Source organism: Peromyscus leucopus, chromosome 18 (genome assembly GCF_004664715.2).
Source record: "Peromyscus leucopus breed LL Stock chromosome 18, UCI_PerLeu_2.1, whole genome shotgun sequence".
Lineage (NCBI taxonomy): Eukaryota > Metazoa > Chordata > Mammalia > Rodentia > Cricetidae > Peromyscus > Peromyscus leucopus.
The window spans coordinates 21,560,952-21,580,663 of NC_051078.1; the positions used below are offsets into that span (position 1 = coordinate 21,560,952).

General features: G+C 38.3%; 2 protein-coding genes across 3 annotated transcripts in view; both read left to right on the forward strand.

Moving 5' to 3' along the window:
* The window catches only part of Syt1 (synaptotagmin 1), a 505,793-nt gene that overhangs the window by 289,424 nt on the left and 196,657 nt on the right, over nucleotides 1-19,712 (forward strand). The window lies entirely within an intron of this gene.
* LOC114695639 (lys-63-specific deubiquitinase BRCC36-like) lies at nucleotides 14,444-18,220 on the forward strand. The gene has a single exon (XM_028873039.2). It carries the CDS (start codon nucleotides 15,507-15,509, stop codon nucleotides 16,383-16,385), a length of 879 nt encoding a protein of 292 aa, XP_028728872.1. The 5' UTR covers nucleotides 14,444-15,506; the 3' UTR covers nucleotides 16,386-18,220.

A 19,712-nucleotide genomic window follows, 5' to 3' on the forward strand; every position in this document is an offset into this window, starting at 1 on the left:
GATATCTATATGCCTGTATATCATTTATCCAACTCCAGCTGTTAATCTGTTGCTCTTTTTTTTTTGTACTTCTGTAATAGTGGGCATAACACATCTACCCTATTGGGCTTTGATGCCCAAAGCTGCCCAAACAAATTCTCAGCTGCTGCAAACACTGTAAATGCTGAGGTCAAGTTGTCAATAAAAATCTTGCCGGGGCGGATTTAAGGCCAGCCAGATAGATGCAGAATTGGCATTTCAATAAGCTCCTTGGATAAGCTTTAATACATGAATTCTGTTAACCTGCAAGCCCTTGATTAAAACACTAGTAAGTGAGAAAACCCCTATTGTGAGCTCAGCCCATTTTGCATACTTACCGCCACCCCTTGTAATTGTGAGGGCATGTTGGACTCTGTAACGAAATTGGCTCTGGGTTGCAAGGTCTTAGGTTTGCCCATTCTGTGTTATATTACATACAGATGCCTTCATGGGCTTAGTGGCGGCTTATTGACCTGCATTAGGAAAAAGATTAAAGCCCCTTAAAGACAGTTTCCTGGCTCTATCACTCCATTCTTAACTCTCTAAATTTTACCTATCATTGGCAATCGCTGCTCAGAAGCCAAAGATTTTTAACTTATTTTTCACTTAATCAAAAAATTTAAAAATAGCCATATTTAATTTTTTTTAATGTAGCAACGTGACGTTTGGTCCAATGGCATACTCAGGCATGTAGTTTTCTTATTTTGTTTTAACTGAAAGTTATACCTTGCACAGTCTTGTAAGTCAAAAGGAGAGAGAATTAGGGGGAGAGAGAATACAAATAAGCTAGGGAGAGAACGAGACAGGACAGAGGAGACAGAACTACACAGAAGCTAGCTAGCCTGATGGAGTACGACACTGCAAAATTTCAGAAACATAAGGACTGTTTTGTACATAAATAAATAAATAAATAAATAAATAAATAAATAAATAAGGGCAAGCCATCCTCGGGCTTTGAAACTGTATGTACAGAAGAGGCTGCCCAATCAGATAAAGCAAACCTTAATGATGTAAGTCTAACAGGTTAAAAAAAATGAAAGAAAGAAAAAGAAAAAGAAAAACCTGCCACACTCACCATGCTGTCCCATGATCTACCTTCATTCGCAGGCTAACTTGGGGGAAACTAAGAAAGAACAAAAATCAAGCTGCTCGCTTCTGATGGCCTATCTTCATTGTCAGTCACTTAGGAGACACCCCTGGGGATGATGTCTATCAGGTTGTTTCCGCAAAGATTTAACTGAGGAGGAAAAACCTCACCTTGAATGTTGGTGGGCACCATTCCATAGTCTGGGACTGGGTCTCAGACTGAACTAAAAGGAAAGAGGAGCCCCATGGACTCTGGACTGATAGCTGGGGGGCTTGCATGGGACCAAATTAGGCCCTCTGACTGTGGGTGAAAGTTGCGTAGCTTGGTGTGTTTGTGGGTCCCCTGGCAATGGGACCAGGACTCATCCTGGGTACATGAACTGGCTTTTTAGACCCCATTCCCCATGGTGGGATGCCTTACTCAGCTTTGATGCAAAGAGGAGGGGCCCGGCCCCAACGTGTTATGCCAGCCTGTCAAGGGAGGCCTTACCCTCTGTGAGGAGGGCATAGGGGGTGGGATGGGTAGGTGGGGAGGAACGGGAGAAGGGGAGGGAGGCAGAACAGGGGTTGATATGTAAAAGGAAAGAAAAAATAAATAAAAAAAAAGAAAAAGGAAGAATGTTTATTGAGCACCAGCATTCCTCACCACCACCCTCTCTCCCTCCCTTCCTCCCTCCCTCTCTCCCTCCCTCCTGTCTTCCCTTCCTGAGGATTCAATGTCACCCTGCCTCACACTCCTCCAGCCATGCCTTCCCCAATCAATTGATGACCCAAAATAAACCTTCCCTCCTTGAAGTTGCTTTTCCTGGGTATTTGGCCATAGTAATAAGAAATAATATATGAAATACCCAATGCAAAAGAGTTTCCTCTTTTTCACAAAGCTATGTAAGACAAAGTTGAAACTTGAGGTGTTACTTTGGCTCTATAGCACCATCAAGAACTGCCTCCAGTGTCAGAAGTAACTTAAAACTGCTTGCACTTTTTGTGTCTCAAGACTGAATTCTGTTTATTCAATCTTTCATTCAACTAATTTTTACTCTACAACTTCAATGTGTGGCTTATTAGAGGAAGAAAATAGAATTGTCAACAAGGGTCTCTTAGGCACTACTGAGGCTAACTAGGAGCCTTAACTAATGGCTAAGATACAATGTAGCAAGGCTTTCTGGACCTCTAATGCTCGGGTACTCCTCTCAAATGTAATGAACCCTAACTTAGAATTAAATGTAAACATGTGGAAGAAAATTCAACGTAAATCTTATACTTTTCCATTAGTAATCACTGCTGAGGAGAAATGTGTGCCTTTAAGCTTTGGGGGAAGATATTTCCCCTTTCCATGAAGAGGGCAAAGCCTCAGATGAGAACTAATTGTTCTATGATTGATTGATGGTTTCCCTCCTCTTATTACACACCGCCAGATGATGCACACTATACACACAACAGGGGGTAAGAGCGTCGATCAATTAGGGGAACAATTAGTTCCAGTTTTTACAGTGTATTTGAGATCGTAGATGAAATTGCCCGAAAACAATAAGAATTGTTGGAGATCAGGGATGAAATCTAAAGAAGCAAATTTATATTAAAACAAAGACGGAAGCCGGTTGCCTCGGTCTTCCACACATGGGCCATGTTAATGCAATAACAATTAGAGTTTGGCAGCAATTCATTAATAGGCTGTCAGAGCTAGTCAAGTTGTGTTCACGGTTTCGGAAGGCTGAAGATTCTTATCATTGACGTGGCATGGCTGAGGAGTTACTGGAAAGCTAAATATGATTAATTACTTTCATGGATGCAGTTTGTGAAGCTCCTTCTGTGGGTACAAGGTTGAAAACAGGGGCAATCAAACATTGCAATCCCATGCCTTCTTTGGCGTACTTGTTTAATATAGCAAATATCATATGTAAAAGTGTTCCAAGATTAAAGAGACCAAAGAACGTGTATTCAGAAAGCATGAGCCACCTTGCAGTAGTTCAGTTTGATAGGATCCTTGGCTCACATAAGACTCTAGATGTAGTGTTTGTTATAACTATCAAACTGTAAAATTTAGGGTGCAGAAGAAATCCAGGCCGAGGTGGATGATGGGCCAGGTGCTGAGTCCAAAGTCATGTCTCATGTAGAGTAGTGTGACAGTCTGATCCTGGCCAGAGACTTAAGGTTCCCTAGTCCAGAGAACAAGACAGGAAGCAGGAAGAAGTGAATACTAATGCTCAATAATATTTCATTTAAGAGAGGGGGAAAGAATCATTTATTAATTTAATACAAATTGATTCTTTTAAAGAAAAATATAGAAAGGAATTTGAAATCATCACTCCAGAAGTCTGTGCCTAGAGGCTAGCCTTAGACTGACTGGTCAAAGCTACCTCTCCCAGACTATAAGACCCTAATCAATCCCATGTTGTTTGTTAGTTTCTCCAGAGTTCAATAAAGTAATAAATAGGATATTACTGAATATGTGGGGGGAAGAGGGTGCTTATCTTTGATAATTAAAACCCAAACATGTTCTGAAAAGAATTATCTACAGTTACTGAAACCCCATCCCTCAGAGATAACAGGTTTTGGGATTTTTTTCTTTTTAAGGGGAAAAAAAGTAAAACAGAAAATTACTTCTAAATTTTAACTTCAGGATAAGGAGGAATTTATCTCATTTATCTCATGCAAATTTTCCTAACAATCAAATCATGTCAAAATTTGTTACTAAATTCCGTTTTGTAATTATATTCTAGGAATTAACTAGAAAGAAAAACAAATTGATATTCTCAGCTCCTTATCTTTGGTATTTTAATGCTTATATCTACTTCCATTTTAATTAATTTTACTAATCCATTTAGTTAATGAATAAGTAAATCAGTACCACGGGAAAAAAAACATCAGTTGCTGCAGTGGCAGAGAATTGTTAATTCAGAAGTGACCCACAGCTACCAAAGTGAACCTGTCAACATAGCTTTGCTGTTTTGTTAATATTCTAATTTCCGTCTTATTGTTCTTCATAGAACAAAATGTTTCACATTTAATCTCTATGGTACTTTTGTTTCTAAGCTCTCTAAAAGACTATTACTTGGCAGTCACCAAGTATTTGAATATAAATTGATTTTATGCAATACACTGAAAACAAGGATTTTATTGATATAAATGGTTTCTTTATTTGTAGAATTACACAAAAATTATTTTGAAGCAGCAGGAGTCATATCTGGATGGTATTAGCATTTCATGCCTAAATCGAGTTGAACATTAATTTTATGAGTTTTTTTGTTGTCGTTGCCCTTCTTTTAGGCAGTAGCATAAATGACTATGGCTGTAAGTATCAGGGGATTAGAGATGTAAGGGAAGAAAAGCTTTGTGAAACAAGATGTTAGAGATGACAAAACACTTGCTTGGAGATGGTAATAGTCCTTTCTTTCATTTTTTTTGTTTTTTTTTTTGTTTGTTTGGTTTTTTTTGGGGGGGGGTTGTTTTGTTTTGTTTTGTTTTTTTGTTGTTGTTGTTTTTCGAGACAGGGTTTCTCTGTGTCGTTTTGGTGCCTGTCCTGGATCTCCCTCTGTAGACCAGGCTGGCCTCAAACTCACAGAGATCCGCCCGGCTCTTTCTTTCATTTTTATTCATAAAGAACATACTAAAATTTGAGGACATTAGTCATTTTCTTTCCACTGATTGTTAATAGATAGCTTAGTACTAAATTATATATGTAATACAGAAAATATCAAGACATCATGGAGACTGACCCCTGGAGGAGGGGAAACCCGAATGAACTTTTGAAAAGTATTCACTTTCTGATATCAGTCTATATTGTGATATTATTGATTCCTAGTCTTCTTGAACCAAAGAAGTGGATGTAATCTTAAAACCAACATGGCCAAAAGAAGAGTCTCAAGAGCATGAAAGAATCCTGCGACTGTCTAAGTTCTTTCGATGCACTTTAATGCATTGAAGAGACACTTGTGTCTCAGGCAAGCTGTTTTATCATTCCCAACTGGGTGTGCAGTCTCTGATGATGGAGTTCTCCACACTACCATCTCAATCAGCAGATTTACACAGTTTTCTCTCTAACACCTTCAGCAAAATGCTGCCTGGACTCTTTAGTTGTGATGAATAACAGCGTGATTTTTGCAACTACGGGTTCCTACTTTCAACACTGAAGGCTCTATATCCATTTCCTCTCTGCCAGCTGCCTTCTCTCTCTCCGCTATCAGCATTTTGGGACATACGAGATTCAGTAATGATGTATTCCCGGTATCTTGTAGACTTTATATCCCCTGCAGTTTTAAAATGCACCTCCATTCTCCTTATTAAAATGTCCTCTCATCTCTTTAAATACCAATTCTCTCCAAAACTGAGAGTCATCTGATGTAACATGGAAAACCCAGAAATGTACTGAAACCTGCCCAATATCAGAAAATAAATGAAGATGGATGGGCAAATGTACCTAAGCTTGTATCATTTTAGTCCTGTATAAGGACTAAAAGTAAGGCAAAACAGAGATGCAGATTCAGTCAGCAACTTCAAGCTCCTGCCATTTCTTAACATAGACTGTGATATGCTAAGTGTTGTAAAACTAAATTCTTTTTTTTTTTTTTTTTTTTGGTTTTTCGAGACAGGGTTTCTCTGTGTAGCTTTGCACCTTTCCTGGAACTCACTTGGTAGCCCAGGCTGGCCTCGAACTCACAAAGATCCGCCTGCCTCTGCCTCCCGAGTGCTGGGATTAAAGGCGTGCGCCACCACCGCCCGGCGTAAAACTAAATTCTTAAGTAGAAAATCGTTACTATAATTCTACAAATGCAATAATAATACATAAAAATCCTGATCTTTTTCTTCCCCAATATAAAATGGATAGTGCATTTTATATATTAAAGAAAAGAAAAATGAAATGTTCTCCTTAGGATAAATGGAACTCGTACTCCTTGTAGCATATTAACCAGAAGTGCTTGTTTATGCTTTCTTCCAGCTATCACAGTGCTAGGAAAAACACGAAAAAGGGAAAAGGACATGAGCTCTGGGCTCCGAGGAAATATCTTGTTAAACCAGAAATTCTGAGATGTTTCTAAAGCATAGAAGGCATTTTATAATCATTGATGACATTAGCAGATTTGGGGCAACAGCAGAACAGAACTTCTTGCAAGAAACCGACTCGGGAGAGAAGGCTCATTTTTTCCACATGTAGCAAATCACACTGTGTTAACCCTCATGAGTCAGAGTAGAACTTCCAGGCTACACGCTCTGCAATAGAGGTGCATATGTCACCAAAGGAATCAGACAAGGTATTTTCATTACTCACGTTGTACCAGTGCAGTCATCACTGACCAGCATGCCTATAGTGCCATTATTTTCTTTCTTTTCAGCAAAGGCAGGAACACTGGTTGAGAATAGAAGTGATACCCATGCATCTCTAAGTCAAGGAAAGACAATGTCATAACAGAATCCTCTAAAACTGGTCATGCTAACACACCCTGTGTGCTTGGCGGGGAGGGGGGGGGGCAGGGGGGCCTCTTAACTCCACCATATCCCTTGAGAAGATTCCCCTCTCTCTTTAACAAACTGTACAGTATTTTTTAAAAAACCCTAATTCTGACATTTCATTTTGAACTTCCTTTAGGCATGTATACTTTTCACTTTAAAGGTTTTAAACTTTATAATAAACTGTCTATGTTTAGCATGAAAATTCTTATATGAGGTTACCTTAGTTTTTTTTTAATATTTATTCATTTAGTTTGAATGAGTGCGTGTGTTTGTTTATGTGTGTGTGTGTGGAGAGAGAGAGAGAGGGAGAGAGAGAGAGAGAGAGAGAGAGAGAGAGAGAGAGAGAGAGAGAGAGAGAGAGAGAGAACCATTACGCACATGATGTCAAAGAGCAACTTCGGAAGTTCATTTTCTCATTTGGTCTTGTGGGTCCCAGGGGTCAAACTCGGGTCATCAGTTTTGGTTATGAGAGCCACTACCTACCAAAACATGGTGCCAGAGCCAGGCGGTGGTGGCGTACACCTTTAATCCCAGCACTCGGAAGGCAGAGCCAGGTGGATCTCTGTGAGTTCGAGGCCAGCCTGGGCTACCAAGTGAGTTCCAGGAAAGGCGCAAAGCTACATAGAGAAACCCTGTCTTGAAAAACAAAAACAAAAACAAAAACAAACAAACAAAAAAAAAAAAAAAACATGGTGCCAATCCTAAAGTCACCTTTTTCTTTAACTTTTGTATATTTTAGTTTGATTTTGTAAGTTTAATGCATTAGGAGCACTTTACTAGCAATTTCTTCTCTCCTTTTTTTTTATAGCACAAAACTTTGTCAAAGTTTTCAGTCATTTTTTTTAAATCATCCTTGATTTTTGTCTTTGATTGCAAAAGCTGCTGAGAGGTTCCTGTATACCCTATCACTGGTAAACAAGTGGAAGTTTATTGAGTCATACCTCTTAATTCATTCATATCTCACCTCCTAAAATACATCGTGACTTTTAGCTGATTAATCAACACTCATATTTTATTCATGCTATCAGCATATTTTTACCATAATAAAAATGCTCATTTATCTATACTCTGATATTAAGGTGTGAATCTGTACTGGTATATCCTCACTCAGAAATGTCTCCTCAGCCATTTGGATATTAATTTAGGGTCAGCTACATGTGTTACCGATTCTGAACATTAGAGGCACTGAAGAAAAATATCTGGCTAAATATGAATGTTTTCTTGAATACATGGAGATGACGCCACACACACATCACAGTCTGAAACCTGACTGAAGACGTAACCTTGAAATTTGAGCAATCAGCAACCTTGGTTTTCCAAAAGAAAATGCCACAGATCCTCCCTGTTTCTGTTGCTTTCGTTAAAGATGGTGCCTACCTGTGAATATGGAAAAGTGTAGTAATGTCACATTTTAATATTTTTTTTAAGTTCTCTAATTTATCATTCAAAGAAGATGTTTGTCACCCTGATTTAGAATCACTTTTAGTTTTCACATGTAGGTCCTAACATCAATTTGTTGATAAAGATGGAGAAGTTGCCTAAAGAGATGAGCAAGCCACCTACAGAATAACTTCATATTAATAGGATTTTAGTGCCTGTCATTAATAAATGTGAACCAAAAAGGTACTTTTGCTCTCTATGGCGCTATTATCGGCAAGCCAGGCTGCCAGTTCATAATGCTGATGAGTAGGTGTGTACAGAGCAGGTATTACAGAGCACTCTTCAAACACAAACCATGTCTAGCCAACTTTTTCCTTTGAAGATTTGCAATACAAGCTGTGACAAGTTCCTTCGTGTGCTCATTGAGTGCCCTATATGGGGACATTGATTGTTCTAAAGAAAGCACAAGCTTATAAACCACATCTTTTATCAGTTACTGTTTCTTCAAAGTGTGGCTCTCAGTGTGTGGTCATGGTGTAATTACATTTTAGAGGACATTTGTTCATTTTTTCCTTTTGTTGAAAATAGACTTTTTTCTCACCTATTATATCTTGATTACGGTTTCTCCTCCCTCAACTCCCCCACTTCCTCCCATCCAGGTCCACCCCCTTTCTGTCTCTATTAGAACACAAACAGGCTTCTAAGGGAAAATAATAAAATAAAAACTAAAACTAAATCATCGAAGGACAAAACAAACAAACAGAAAGAAAAGAGTCCAAGAAAAGACACAAGAAATAAACACAAATCGAGAGACCCACTCGTTTGCACACTTAGGGATCCCATAGAAACAAACTCGAAGCTATAATATACACAAAAAAGAACTGTAGGGTAAAAGAAGAGAAAAATGAAAGTAAAAAATATGTAAATAAAATAAAAATTAATAAAAAATAAGATGGAATTTTTTTTAAAAAAAAAAAAGAAAGAAATACCCTGACATGACAATATGAAGCAGGGAACATCCAAAGATACCTTTTCTGTTGGCCATCTACTGTTGGGCAGGCAGCCTACCCTTAAGAGTGGTTTGTTTCCCCAGTAAAATTCTCGTGGAGTAAACTAGATTTTCATTGGCAAGGGGTTATCAATTGGAGATAGCTTTTGGGTTTGGGGTAGGGGCTTGTGTCCACTTCTCCTTTCAGCTCTAGGACCCAATCTGGTGTAGATGCAGGTAGGCACTGTGCATGCTGCCTCAGTCTTTGTGAGTTCATATGTGCTCTGCTCATGTTGATTTAGAAGGTCTTTTTTTCTTGGTGTCTTCCATCCACTCTGGCTCTAACAATCTTTCCACCTCCTCTTCTGCAGGGTTCCTTTAACACTAAGGGGAGGGATTTGATGAAGACATCACATTGCAGGGCTGAGTGTTCCACAGTCTATCTCTGTCTCTGTCTCTCTGTCTGTCTGTCTCTGTCTGTCTGTCTCTGTCTCTGTCTCTCTGTCTCTGTCTGTCTCTGTCTGTCTCTGTCTCTCTCTGTCTGTCTGTCTCTCTCTGTCTCTGTCTCTGTCTCTCTCTCTCTCTCTCTCTCTCTCTCTCTCTCTGTATAATGTCTGGCTGTGAGTCTCTGTGTTTGTTCCCATCTGCTGCAGGAGGAAGCTTCTCTGATCTTGGCAGAGCAAAGCACTGATCTATGAGTATAGTAGAATGTCATTAGGAGATATTATATTGCTACATTTTTTTTTTCTTTTTGTAACAGTAGTATTTGTTTTACCCTAGGTCTCTGGGTTATCTAGTCTCAGATTCTTGGTCACCTAAGCACTGGTGGGTATGAATTCCATCTCTGGGAATAGGCCTTAAGTCAAATCAGATATTGGTTGGTCACTCCCACAAGTTTTGTGCCGCCATTGCCCTAGCATATTTTGCAAGCAGGCCACCATAGTAGATCAGAGGCATTGTGAATGGGGTGGTATCAAAGTTTCTTCTTTGGTAGCATGCAGAGTGCCTTCCTGTACCAAAGACACTAATGTAGTAGTGAAGACTATATAGACATCAACTCCACTTCTCCATGTTCAATGAGTTGTGTAGGTGTGTCTTTAGCAATGGGGCCTTGCAATCTGTTTATGGAGAACAACCTATGGTCTTAGCAACAGCCTGGATTGTTTGGAATTTCTCATGGGACCCCTTTGGCCAAAAAAACTCAATTAGATGTAACCCAACTCCAGTATTGGAAACTTCATTTGGTCACAAGAGATGTCCAGTTTGGGCTCTGTCTCCCCTATTAGTTGGCAGATTTGTTTAGATCACCTTCCTATATGGATATATTTCAGGAAGCTTCTACTGTATTAGGCTTCTATACAACCTCATAATTGACCCTTAATTTTAGCTGTTTGTCCCCACATCCCCTCCCTTCTGCCCCTCTCCTCTGTCCTCCCCTCTCCTTCTTATTTGATCCTCATGTTCAAGTCATAATTATTTATTCTATTTCCCTTTCCTAGGGAGAAATATCTGTACTCCTAGTACAATATTCTATACTTAACCTCTGTGGTTCTACAGATTATAATTTGGTTTTCATCTACTTAACAGCTAATATCTACATATCAGCAAATACATACTGCATTTGTCTTTCTGGGCATAGGTTACCACACTCGGGATGATTTTTTTTCTGGTTCTATCCATTTACCTGTGAATTTCATGATTTCATTTTTTAATGGCTGAGCAATATTCCATTGTGAAAATATACCACATTTTCTTTATCTGTTCATCCATTGTGCGACATCTAGGATCTTTCCAGTTTCTAGCTCTTATGAATAGAACAGCAATGAACATGTATGAGGTCATCTCTGTGGTAGGATGAAGCATCCTTTGAGTATATGCCCAAAAGTAGTGTAGCTGGGTGGATTCCCATTTTCCTGAGAAACTGCCACACTGATTCCCACAGTGGCTGTGTAAGTCTGCATTCCCACCAGCAATGAATAAGTGCTAACTCTCCTTCCTCCACTACCTCACCACATGATCTGACATGAGTTTTATTGATCTTAGCCATCCTATGGGTGTTAGATGAAATCTCAAAGTAGTTTTGATTTACATTTCCCTGATGACTAAGAATGTTGGACACTTAAGTATTTCTCAGCACTTTGAGTTCCCTGTATTGAGAATTCTCTGTTTGCATCTGTACCTCATTATTAAAAATGGATTATTTGTTTTCTTGACATCTATGTTTTTGAATTCTTTATATATTTTAGATATTAGCCCTCTGTCCAATGTGTAATTCATAAAAAACTTTTCCCATTCTATAGGCTGCTGCTCTGTTTGAATGATGGTGTTCTTTGATATGTAGAGGTTTCTCAGTTTCATGAGATCACATTTATTGTTCAAGTTAGTGCTTGTGCTGAAGGTGTTCTGTTCAGAAAGTCTTTTCCTGTGCCAATGAATTCAAGGTTATTTGGGTTTCTCTTCTATCAAGTTAAATGCATCTGGCTTTATCTTAAGGCCTTTTATCCCTTTGCAGTAGACTTTTGTGTAGGGTGATAAGTGTGAATCTATTTGGATTCTTTTACATGCAGCTGTCTCGTTTGACCAGCAATATGTGTTGATGAAGCTTTTTTTCAGTGTTTATTTCTAATTTCTTTATCAAAAATCAGGTGTCTATAGGTGTGTGGATTTATGTCTGGGTCTCCAATTTGATTCCATTGATCAGTGTATCTGTTTTTATGCCAATACTATGCTGTTTTTATTGCTATATCTCTGTAGTACAATTTGAGGTCGGAAATGGTGATAGCTCCAGCAGTCCTTTTATTATTCAGGATTGTTTTAGCTATCTTGAGTGTTTTGTGTTTCTGTATGAAGCTGAAAATTGTCCTTTCAAGATCTTTGAAAAATTGTGTTGGAATCTCAATGGGAATTACCTTGAATATATAGATTGCTTTTGGTAGGATGGCCATTTCTACTATGTTAATCCTACTGATCCATGAGTATGGGCATTCATTCCAAAATTTGTTTTTTTAAGTATATCTCTTATTTGTCTTTGAGAATTTCAAATATGTCTATAACATGTCTTGACCTGACCATTATTTTAAAACCACTTTCTTAAAGTGATGCAATCTCAGATTGTCAAGAGGAAATAGCCATGAGAATCTTTGTGGATGCATTTCAAATTTATGAAAGCTTGACTCATTGCAGAGATAGACTACAAATTGCTTCTTATTAAGAAACAAAAAAAAGCATAAGAAGGAGAAAGAAAAAAAACAAAAGAGCTGCCTACAGAGTGCTTGAGGGCTATACCCCTAGTAATCACAGGTAGATAACTGGTGTTACAATGTTTTTTCCAATTTAACTCCCTGATTCCTTTCTAAATTGTCCCCAGTAGATAAAGTATAACTGTACATTGCTGTTACACATATTCATTGATGATGAGCATGTTAAAAGGTAGACCATTTAAGTTAAATATTATGTACCTATGTAGATCTTTCTCTAAACTCTTTTCAGCATTTAAATTAAAGGAAACTAGTCACAAACCAATTATCTTATAGTTCATATTAACTCATTTCTTATCTGTCTAGAATGTGGGTGGGTTGCAGGACATTACACTAATTTATAAACTCAATGTATGGAACAGTTTCTAAATAATAAATGGGGTGACTATCTCTTAAACCTGTTGAGAATCTGAAGCTAAGGGTCAGAGGTACACACAAGTAAAGGGCATCAGGAAGAAATCAAATTACCAAAACATAGCATTAAATAAGGCTGTAAAAAAATAGATGTTTGTATTGTTACTGTGGGGCTCAGCTTGAAGCGTGTTTATACGTACTGCCTCCTGGCTACAAGCAACAGGCAGTGGGACATAAACTTGGCTGAGCCTTAAGGAAAGCCTTCTTTTGCAAGTCCCAAGATGAGAGGTGGTTAACACAACTCAACATCCCTACCAGCTTTGGATCCTGTCATTCATACAGTATCAGTTTTCATCAATAGCTTCTCTTGTGTTCACAACAGTTCCAGCTCCCAGAACAACCACCGTACCAACCAGCAGAGAGGTGTTGATTTCTGTACATATCTTCATTATTAAAGTCAGAAAAAAGTTCTCAGATGGAACCCATAACACTTCTTCTTATATCACAACATTCCCAAGGTGTATCCCATGGTCTCCAAGCAACCACTGGTAAAATGAACCAGGTTATCATGACTGACACATAAACTAAGATTTCCCCATGAGATATGATTAGGTTATCTCCCTAGGACCACAGCTATCCAGAAATAACAACAAAATAGTGTGTTTGTTTTAAATTGTAGGGAAGGGATGGTTTATTTTATAGATTATGGATACTGTTTGTTTATGTTTTAGGTTTACAGAAATCCATTGGCATAATAGAAGAAGGTAGAATTTGGGAAGGCGGAAGCAAAATTGATACCTTTCATACTTCATAGCTGAGATATTTAGAATACAAACAAACAGTACTAAACGCACGGTTTCTTTGTGGCTCTCTTAGTAATTTTCCATGTGATGTGTTTTTCTCAGTACAGTCTCCCACAATAATTTCTCTAGCAAATAACTGTAACTCTGAGCTTTTCTTTCTCAACAGGTCTGAGAGATATCCATTTCATTTATCTTCATTTAAAACAGGGTGAGAATTGTTCAGAACACTTTGTCATATTGGACATATTGTAGGCAGTCGATTTATTCATTCCATCAACATTTATTTCCTCACTAGTAAGAAAATTTCATGGGCTAAGAAACCAGCCCAGTTCAGTGCAAACCTTAGCTCCGCTGTTTCCTGGCTGTGCAACCTCTGGCAGATCTTCTCATCCTTAACACACAAATGATAACATGCCCTGATTTATGAAGTTTATTTGTCAATAGCAGATGCACTTATATGCTCAAACTACTTTTTCAAATACCTGAATATTACACATTAATAAGTATTGCCTTCCTTTGTTTATTAATATACTATTTCAAGCTGAAAGACTGGGGCATTTTCCCAACCATTGAGTTTACAATTGGAGCTGTGGATCGATTTTCAAGCTTTGCTTCACTGTGTGACAAAACAATGACAGTTGGAGCAGTTTGATAAAAGAGGGCTTTGTGCTCCAAGCTTAGATTTCCTCTCAAGTGCCTGCAGCTCAGAAACAGTAAGAGTTCAGAGCTGAGCCTCAACAAAGCAAGGGAGAATGGGAATTCCAAATCATTTATCTGTAGTTTCTATAGAAAGCATTTTGAGAGCCAGTTGGCTTCAACCAATAAACCTGTGTTTCTTCAAACACTGCCAAAGCGTCTAATTTTATCTTACCACACAAAAGGAAAAGAGTAGCTTCAATTAATATTGTACTTTAGAGCATATAAAGTTGATCAATGGGAGATGTCAACTCCAAAAGAAATAGTAAACAGCAGCAAAGATAAAATAAAATCATGGCTATCACCACCAAAAGGGTAAATGCTAATTTAGAAACCATCCAATCTATATTATTTTTATTTCTCTCTGGGTTTCTATGTTCATCTTTCCCATCAAATGTAAGGAAGGGAGGGAGGAGGGAATGATGAAGAGAGGGAGGGAGAGAAAAAGGGAACGCTAGAACGTCACCATTTTTATGACACTACACAATATACTTGAAGTCTCTCCAATACATTTGAAAAGCTATTGTGTTTTCCCTTCTTGACCACAATCTTGTCTTTCTAGATGAAATCTTGGGAGACCCATTAAAAGCATAAATGCTCTTCAGTGTGGACTGGCAATTTAAAAACAAGTGTGGTTTTGAAGTTTCAGTAATAAAATATTTTCTTAAAATAGAAATGGGTGCAAAATTAGCAATGTTAATTTTATGAATTCATTATCAAGTGCTTTTAGAAAGAGCTCTAATGTCCCATGTTTTTAGAGATTTGGGTCCTTACTCTAGAGGAGATTTCAGGTTTATAAAAGATTTCTTGATGTTTTTGTCATTATTGTAATAGTTGAATGTTTAGGTTTAGACTTAGGTACTTGCTTTACTTCTGTTATTTTAGCCCATATTATAATGATCTGAGAGAAAAACTAATGTAGCAATGAATTGAATTTTTATTTTAACTAATTCCTATAAAATTTATGCTGACTAAAATTACTAAACATAACTGAGAGAACGAGATACTAAGCTTGTTCAAATTTTTATGAAGCTCATCACCTTATAATATTTACAAGTAATGTTCACTTTTTAATGTCATGGTTTTTGACTCTAAGAAACCATTAATTTAAAATTCACTATCCCTTTATATTCCCTTACCAGGAACGATTGCAAAGTAAATTATGCTGATATAAGTTCATAGCATTGAATTTTATGTTTATCAAAAGATCTCAGATTTCTTTAGACAGTTTAACTTGGTGGCAATCTTGTAAACACAGTAAAAGGGGGGAAGAAAACATAGGATCTCCCAGGGTCTGGTAAGCAGGCTTCACCCCTGCTCCAGGCTCCGCCCCCGTGGGACCCGGCCCCTCCTCCCCTGTGCCCCAGGCTCCACCCCTGTGGAGCCTCGCAAGGCCCGCTGGGAAGCCTGCCTCTGCGCCTCTGATTGGTCAGGCTGTGGGGGGGGGGCAGGCCAACGTGAGTGGAGCTGAGCAAGATGGCGGCGCGGATGATGCGGAGGGTGCAGGCGGTTCATCTTGAGTCTGACGCTTTCCTGGTTTGTCTCAACCACGCTCTGAGCACAGAGAAAGAGGAGGTGATGGGTCTGTGTATAGGGGAGTTGAATGATGGCGCGAGGAGTGTCTCCAGACTCACACACGCTGGCCCTGAAATGGGCGCGGTTGCCGAAACGATGGATGCCCCCGCCAGGGTTGTTCACATTCACTCTGTCATTATCTTGCGGCGTTCGGACAAGACCAAGGACCGAGTAGAAATCTCTCCAGAGCAGCTGTCCGCAGCGTCCATCGAGGCAGAAAGGTCAGCCGAACAAACAGGTCGTCCCCTGAGAGTTGTTGGCTGGTATCATTCCCACCCTCATATAACCGTTTGGCCTTCCCATGTGGATATCCGTACACAAGCCATGTACCAGATGATGGATCAAGGCTTTGTAGGACTGATTTTTGCTTGTTTCATAGACGACAAAACCACAAAGACTGGTCGGGTACTCTACACTTGCTTCCAATCCGTGCAAGACCCAAAGAGCTCAGAATATGAGAGAATTGAAATCCCAATCCATATTGTACCTCATACCACCATCGGGAAGGTATGCCTCAAATCAGCAATAGAGCTGCCGAGGATCCTGTGCCAGGAAGAACAAGACGCATATAGGAGGATTCACAGACTTACACATCTGGACTCAGTAACCAAGATCCATAATGGCTCGGTCTTCACCAAGCATCTGTGCAGTCAGATGTCCACAGTCAGTGGGCCCCTACTGCAGTGGTTGGAAAACAGACTAGAGCAAAACCAGCAGCGTTTGCAGGAGTTGGAACAAGAAAAGGAAGGCCTTATGGAAGAACTGTCTTCCCTAGAATAAATCAGGAGGACAGAAATGGGTGGATGAAAATACTTAGCATACAATTTATAAGCTAAATTAATTTCAAAGAAGATAAGGTTGGAGGACTCACATTATATAACTTCAAGACTTCTTATAAAGTTGCGGTAATGAAGATACTGTGGTATTCATGGAAGTCTAGACATATAAATCAAAGGAACAGAAAAGAAAACCCAGAAATAAACCCTCGATTGTATGCCTGACTAATTTTGACAAAGTACAAAAGTGTTTCAAGGAATAAAGGGCAGTCATTTTGGCAAATTGAACTTCTACAGGCCAACAAAATAAATTCTAACAGTACCTCAAAAATGTTTCATGGATTTAATGTAAGACAGAGACCTTTTAGAAAAATATCATATGAGAAAAATCTTCAGGAGACATGTTTTTAAAATTCAGCCCAAAAGGACAATCTGGAAGAACACAAAGTAGACATATTGGACTTCACCAAAATTAAAACTTTATTTTGTAAAGAAAGAAAAAAATGAAAAAGAAAGAGGATAAGAAGATAAGAAATTAATTGCAACCCTTGTAGTATCTAATACCTGATAAATATGGAAAAAAGAAATATGATTAAAACTCAAAAATAAACCATCCTAGTAGGAAATAAATACATCTTTTCACCAAAGAGGATATATAGATGGCAGGTAATGTTCTGAAAACATGTTGAACTTCATATGTCCTTGAGGAATGCAAATTAAAACTAGAATGTGGTGTGACATCCACTTAAGAGGTTTGCTAAAGAGACAATAGTGAAAATACCAAATATTGTTATGGATGGAAACTATATTTCTCAAACACCAAAGACAAGGGTGTCAAATACAGCTACGCTGTAGAAGAATTTGGAAGTGTTTTATAAAGTTAACTGTACACTTAACATGTGTCCCAGCAATTGCACTGCCTGGGCACAAAAACTTTGACAGAACGTTTCATAGCAGCTTTATTTGAGATAGCCTCAAATGAGAAACAACCCAACTGTTCTGCCATGGATAAGTAGTTAAACCATTCCTACCATGGAATACTACTCTGTAGTAAAAAGGAACAGACTACTAAAGATATACAACTTGAATGAGCCTTGGGGTATATTATATAAATGAAAAAAAAAAAGGGTAATCTCAAAAGGTTACTTGCTGTACAGTTGCATTTGTATAGCATTGTAGAAATGTCAGAACTATGGAGAGGGAGTAACAGATGAATGATTTCTAGGTTTCAGGACTGCATAGTCTATAGGATATATATCACTATGACATTATAGAATAAGAGTTCATTTAGGCTGATGATATTTTGTATATTGCTTCCAATGTTTAGTACATAAAACTATTCTCAGGCTAATATTTTATATATCTGTATACACAAACACTAATTTGTGTAAAAATCTAGCGGCAGTGAATATTATACCATTGTCCTAATTGGTTTTGAAGTTGCACAGTTGTAGGATACCCTACAACTAGAGGAAACTGAATAGAGGATATGTGGGATTTTGTACTATTTTTCTAATTTCTGATAAGCCTATAATTATTGTAAAATAAAAACTGTATTTAACAAAAAGAGTGCTGGATAGAGCTTTTCCATTAATATTGCCTCTAAAGTCTTGCAAACTTCTTGTCTCTCATTTTGCTAGTGTTTATGGTACATGTTGACACAGGAAGGCTTCAGACAGCAAACAGGATTCATTACCTCTGCTCAGCTTCCCCCGAAGTGATTCATGGCATGGACCATTGCTGAGGATACCAACCATCCTGAGCATACCTAGGCAAGCAACAGTTTATCCTGGCAGAGAGTGAATATGAGATGCCATAACATCTTTAAAAAAAAAAAAAAAAAAAAAAAAAAAAAAAAAAAAAAAAAAAAAAAAAAAAAACTCCCACTTCAGACACACACAAGTGTGAATATATATTGTAAAAGAATATATTCTGTTGAGTGGTCAGTCTATCACTCAGCATTCCTTCTAGGCTATGTAATAGGAGCCTCCGTATCACTCAAAATTGTCAGATATCTGTCTACCACATACAGGAGTTAGGGACAAAAATATGAACTTAGTAGCATAATTTGCCAGTTTTGCATATAGACTGCTCTGAAACCAAGCATGCCTAGGGAGCCCACACATGCAGTTTTATTTCTTGTTATGCTTTCTGGATCCCATGATGCAGATATGCAGAGAACTCTAAGTGTGGTGTTAGCCTGTGAGGAGCCTTTCTACTGAAACTCAAAGGGATCTGAAAGACTCACACCATGCAGCTGGTGTTGTGGGAGAGTGCAGCAAAGACTGTAGCAGTTCTGGGGGAGACATCTGTGTTGGAATCCTGGCTCAGCAAAGCATATCTGTGTTCTTTCTTTTTTTTTTTTTTTTTTTTTTTTTTTTGGTTTTTTCAAGACAGGGTTTCTCTGTGTAGCTTTGCGCCTTTCCTGGAGCTCACTTGGTAGCCCAGGCTGGCCTCGAACTCACAGAGATCCGCCTGGCTCTGCCTCCCGAGTGCTGGGATTAAAGGCGTGCGCCACCACGCCCGGCTCTGTGTTCTTTCTTATGTGTATGCTCTGGGCCCTTCAGAGCATTTCAGAAATTACATACTTAGATAAGATTTTTAATTGGTCGGACTCTCCTTTGCATTTATTATTATTATTATTATTATTATTATTATTATTATTATTATTATTTTAGATGCATGTTGGTATTCTGATGAGGGTGAGAAAGAAAGTGTGTGAACTTGGGTGGGTGGGGAAGTGGGAAGGATCTGCGAGGACATTGGGAAGGGAAACTATAATATTGCAATTAGAATATATTGTATGAAAAATCTATTTTCAATTAAAAATAATTTTAAAAGATGGCTCAGTGGGTTAAAGGTGCTTGCCTCCAAACCTGAAGTCCTGAGTTCGGTCCCTGAGGTTCACATGATAGAAGTAAAGAATCAAGCACCATAAGTTGTCCTCTGACCTCCATGTCCATATACTATGGCATATGTGACTATACATGTCATGCACACACAGATACATACACACAAATATATATATATATATATATATATATATATATATATATATATATATATATATTTTTAAATAAGTAACATGGAGGTAATAGACCTCCGTACTTCACAGGCTATTGTAAGGATTATGGTAATACATATGTGGTACAGTTAGAATACCGCTGCATGTATGGCAAAAGATTTGTTTGTATAATTGTTGTTTATTGGGTTTAGACCTGTGTGGAATAAGATCCTGATCCCTCCTCAAATCTGCTATGATATGACTATGGCCATATGCTGTCTACATAGGCTTTTCCCATGATCAGAGCCTGTGAAAAGGACTGAGAAG

Excerpts from the sequence above, each read along its gene's own strand:
- LOC114695639 (XM_028873039.2), top strand. The coding sequence starts at position 15,507 with ATGGCGGCGCGGATGATGCGGAGGGTGCAGGCGGTTCATCTTGAGTCT.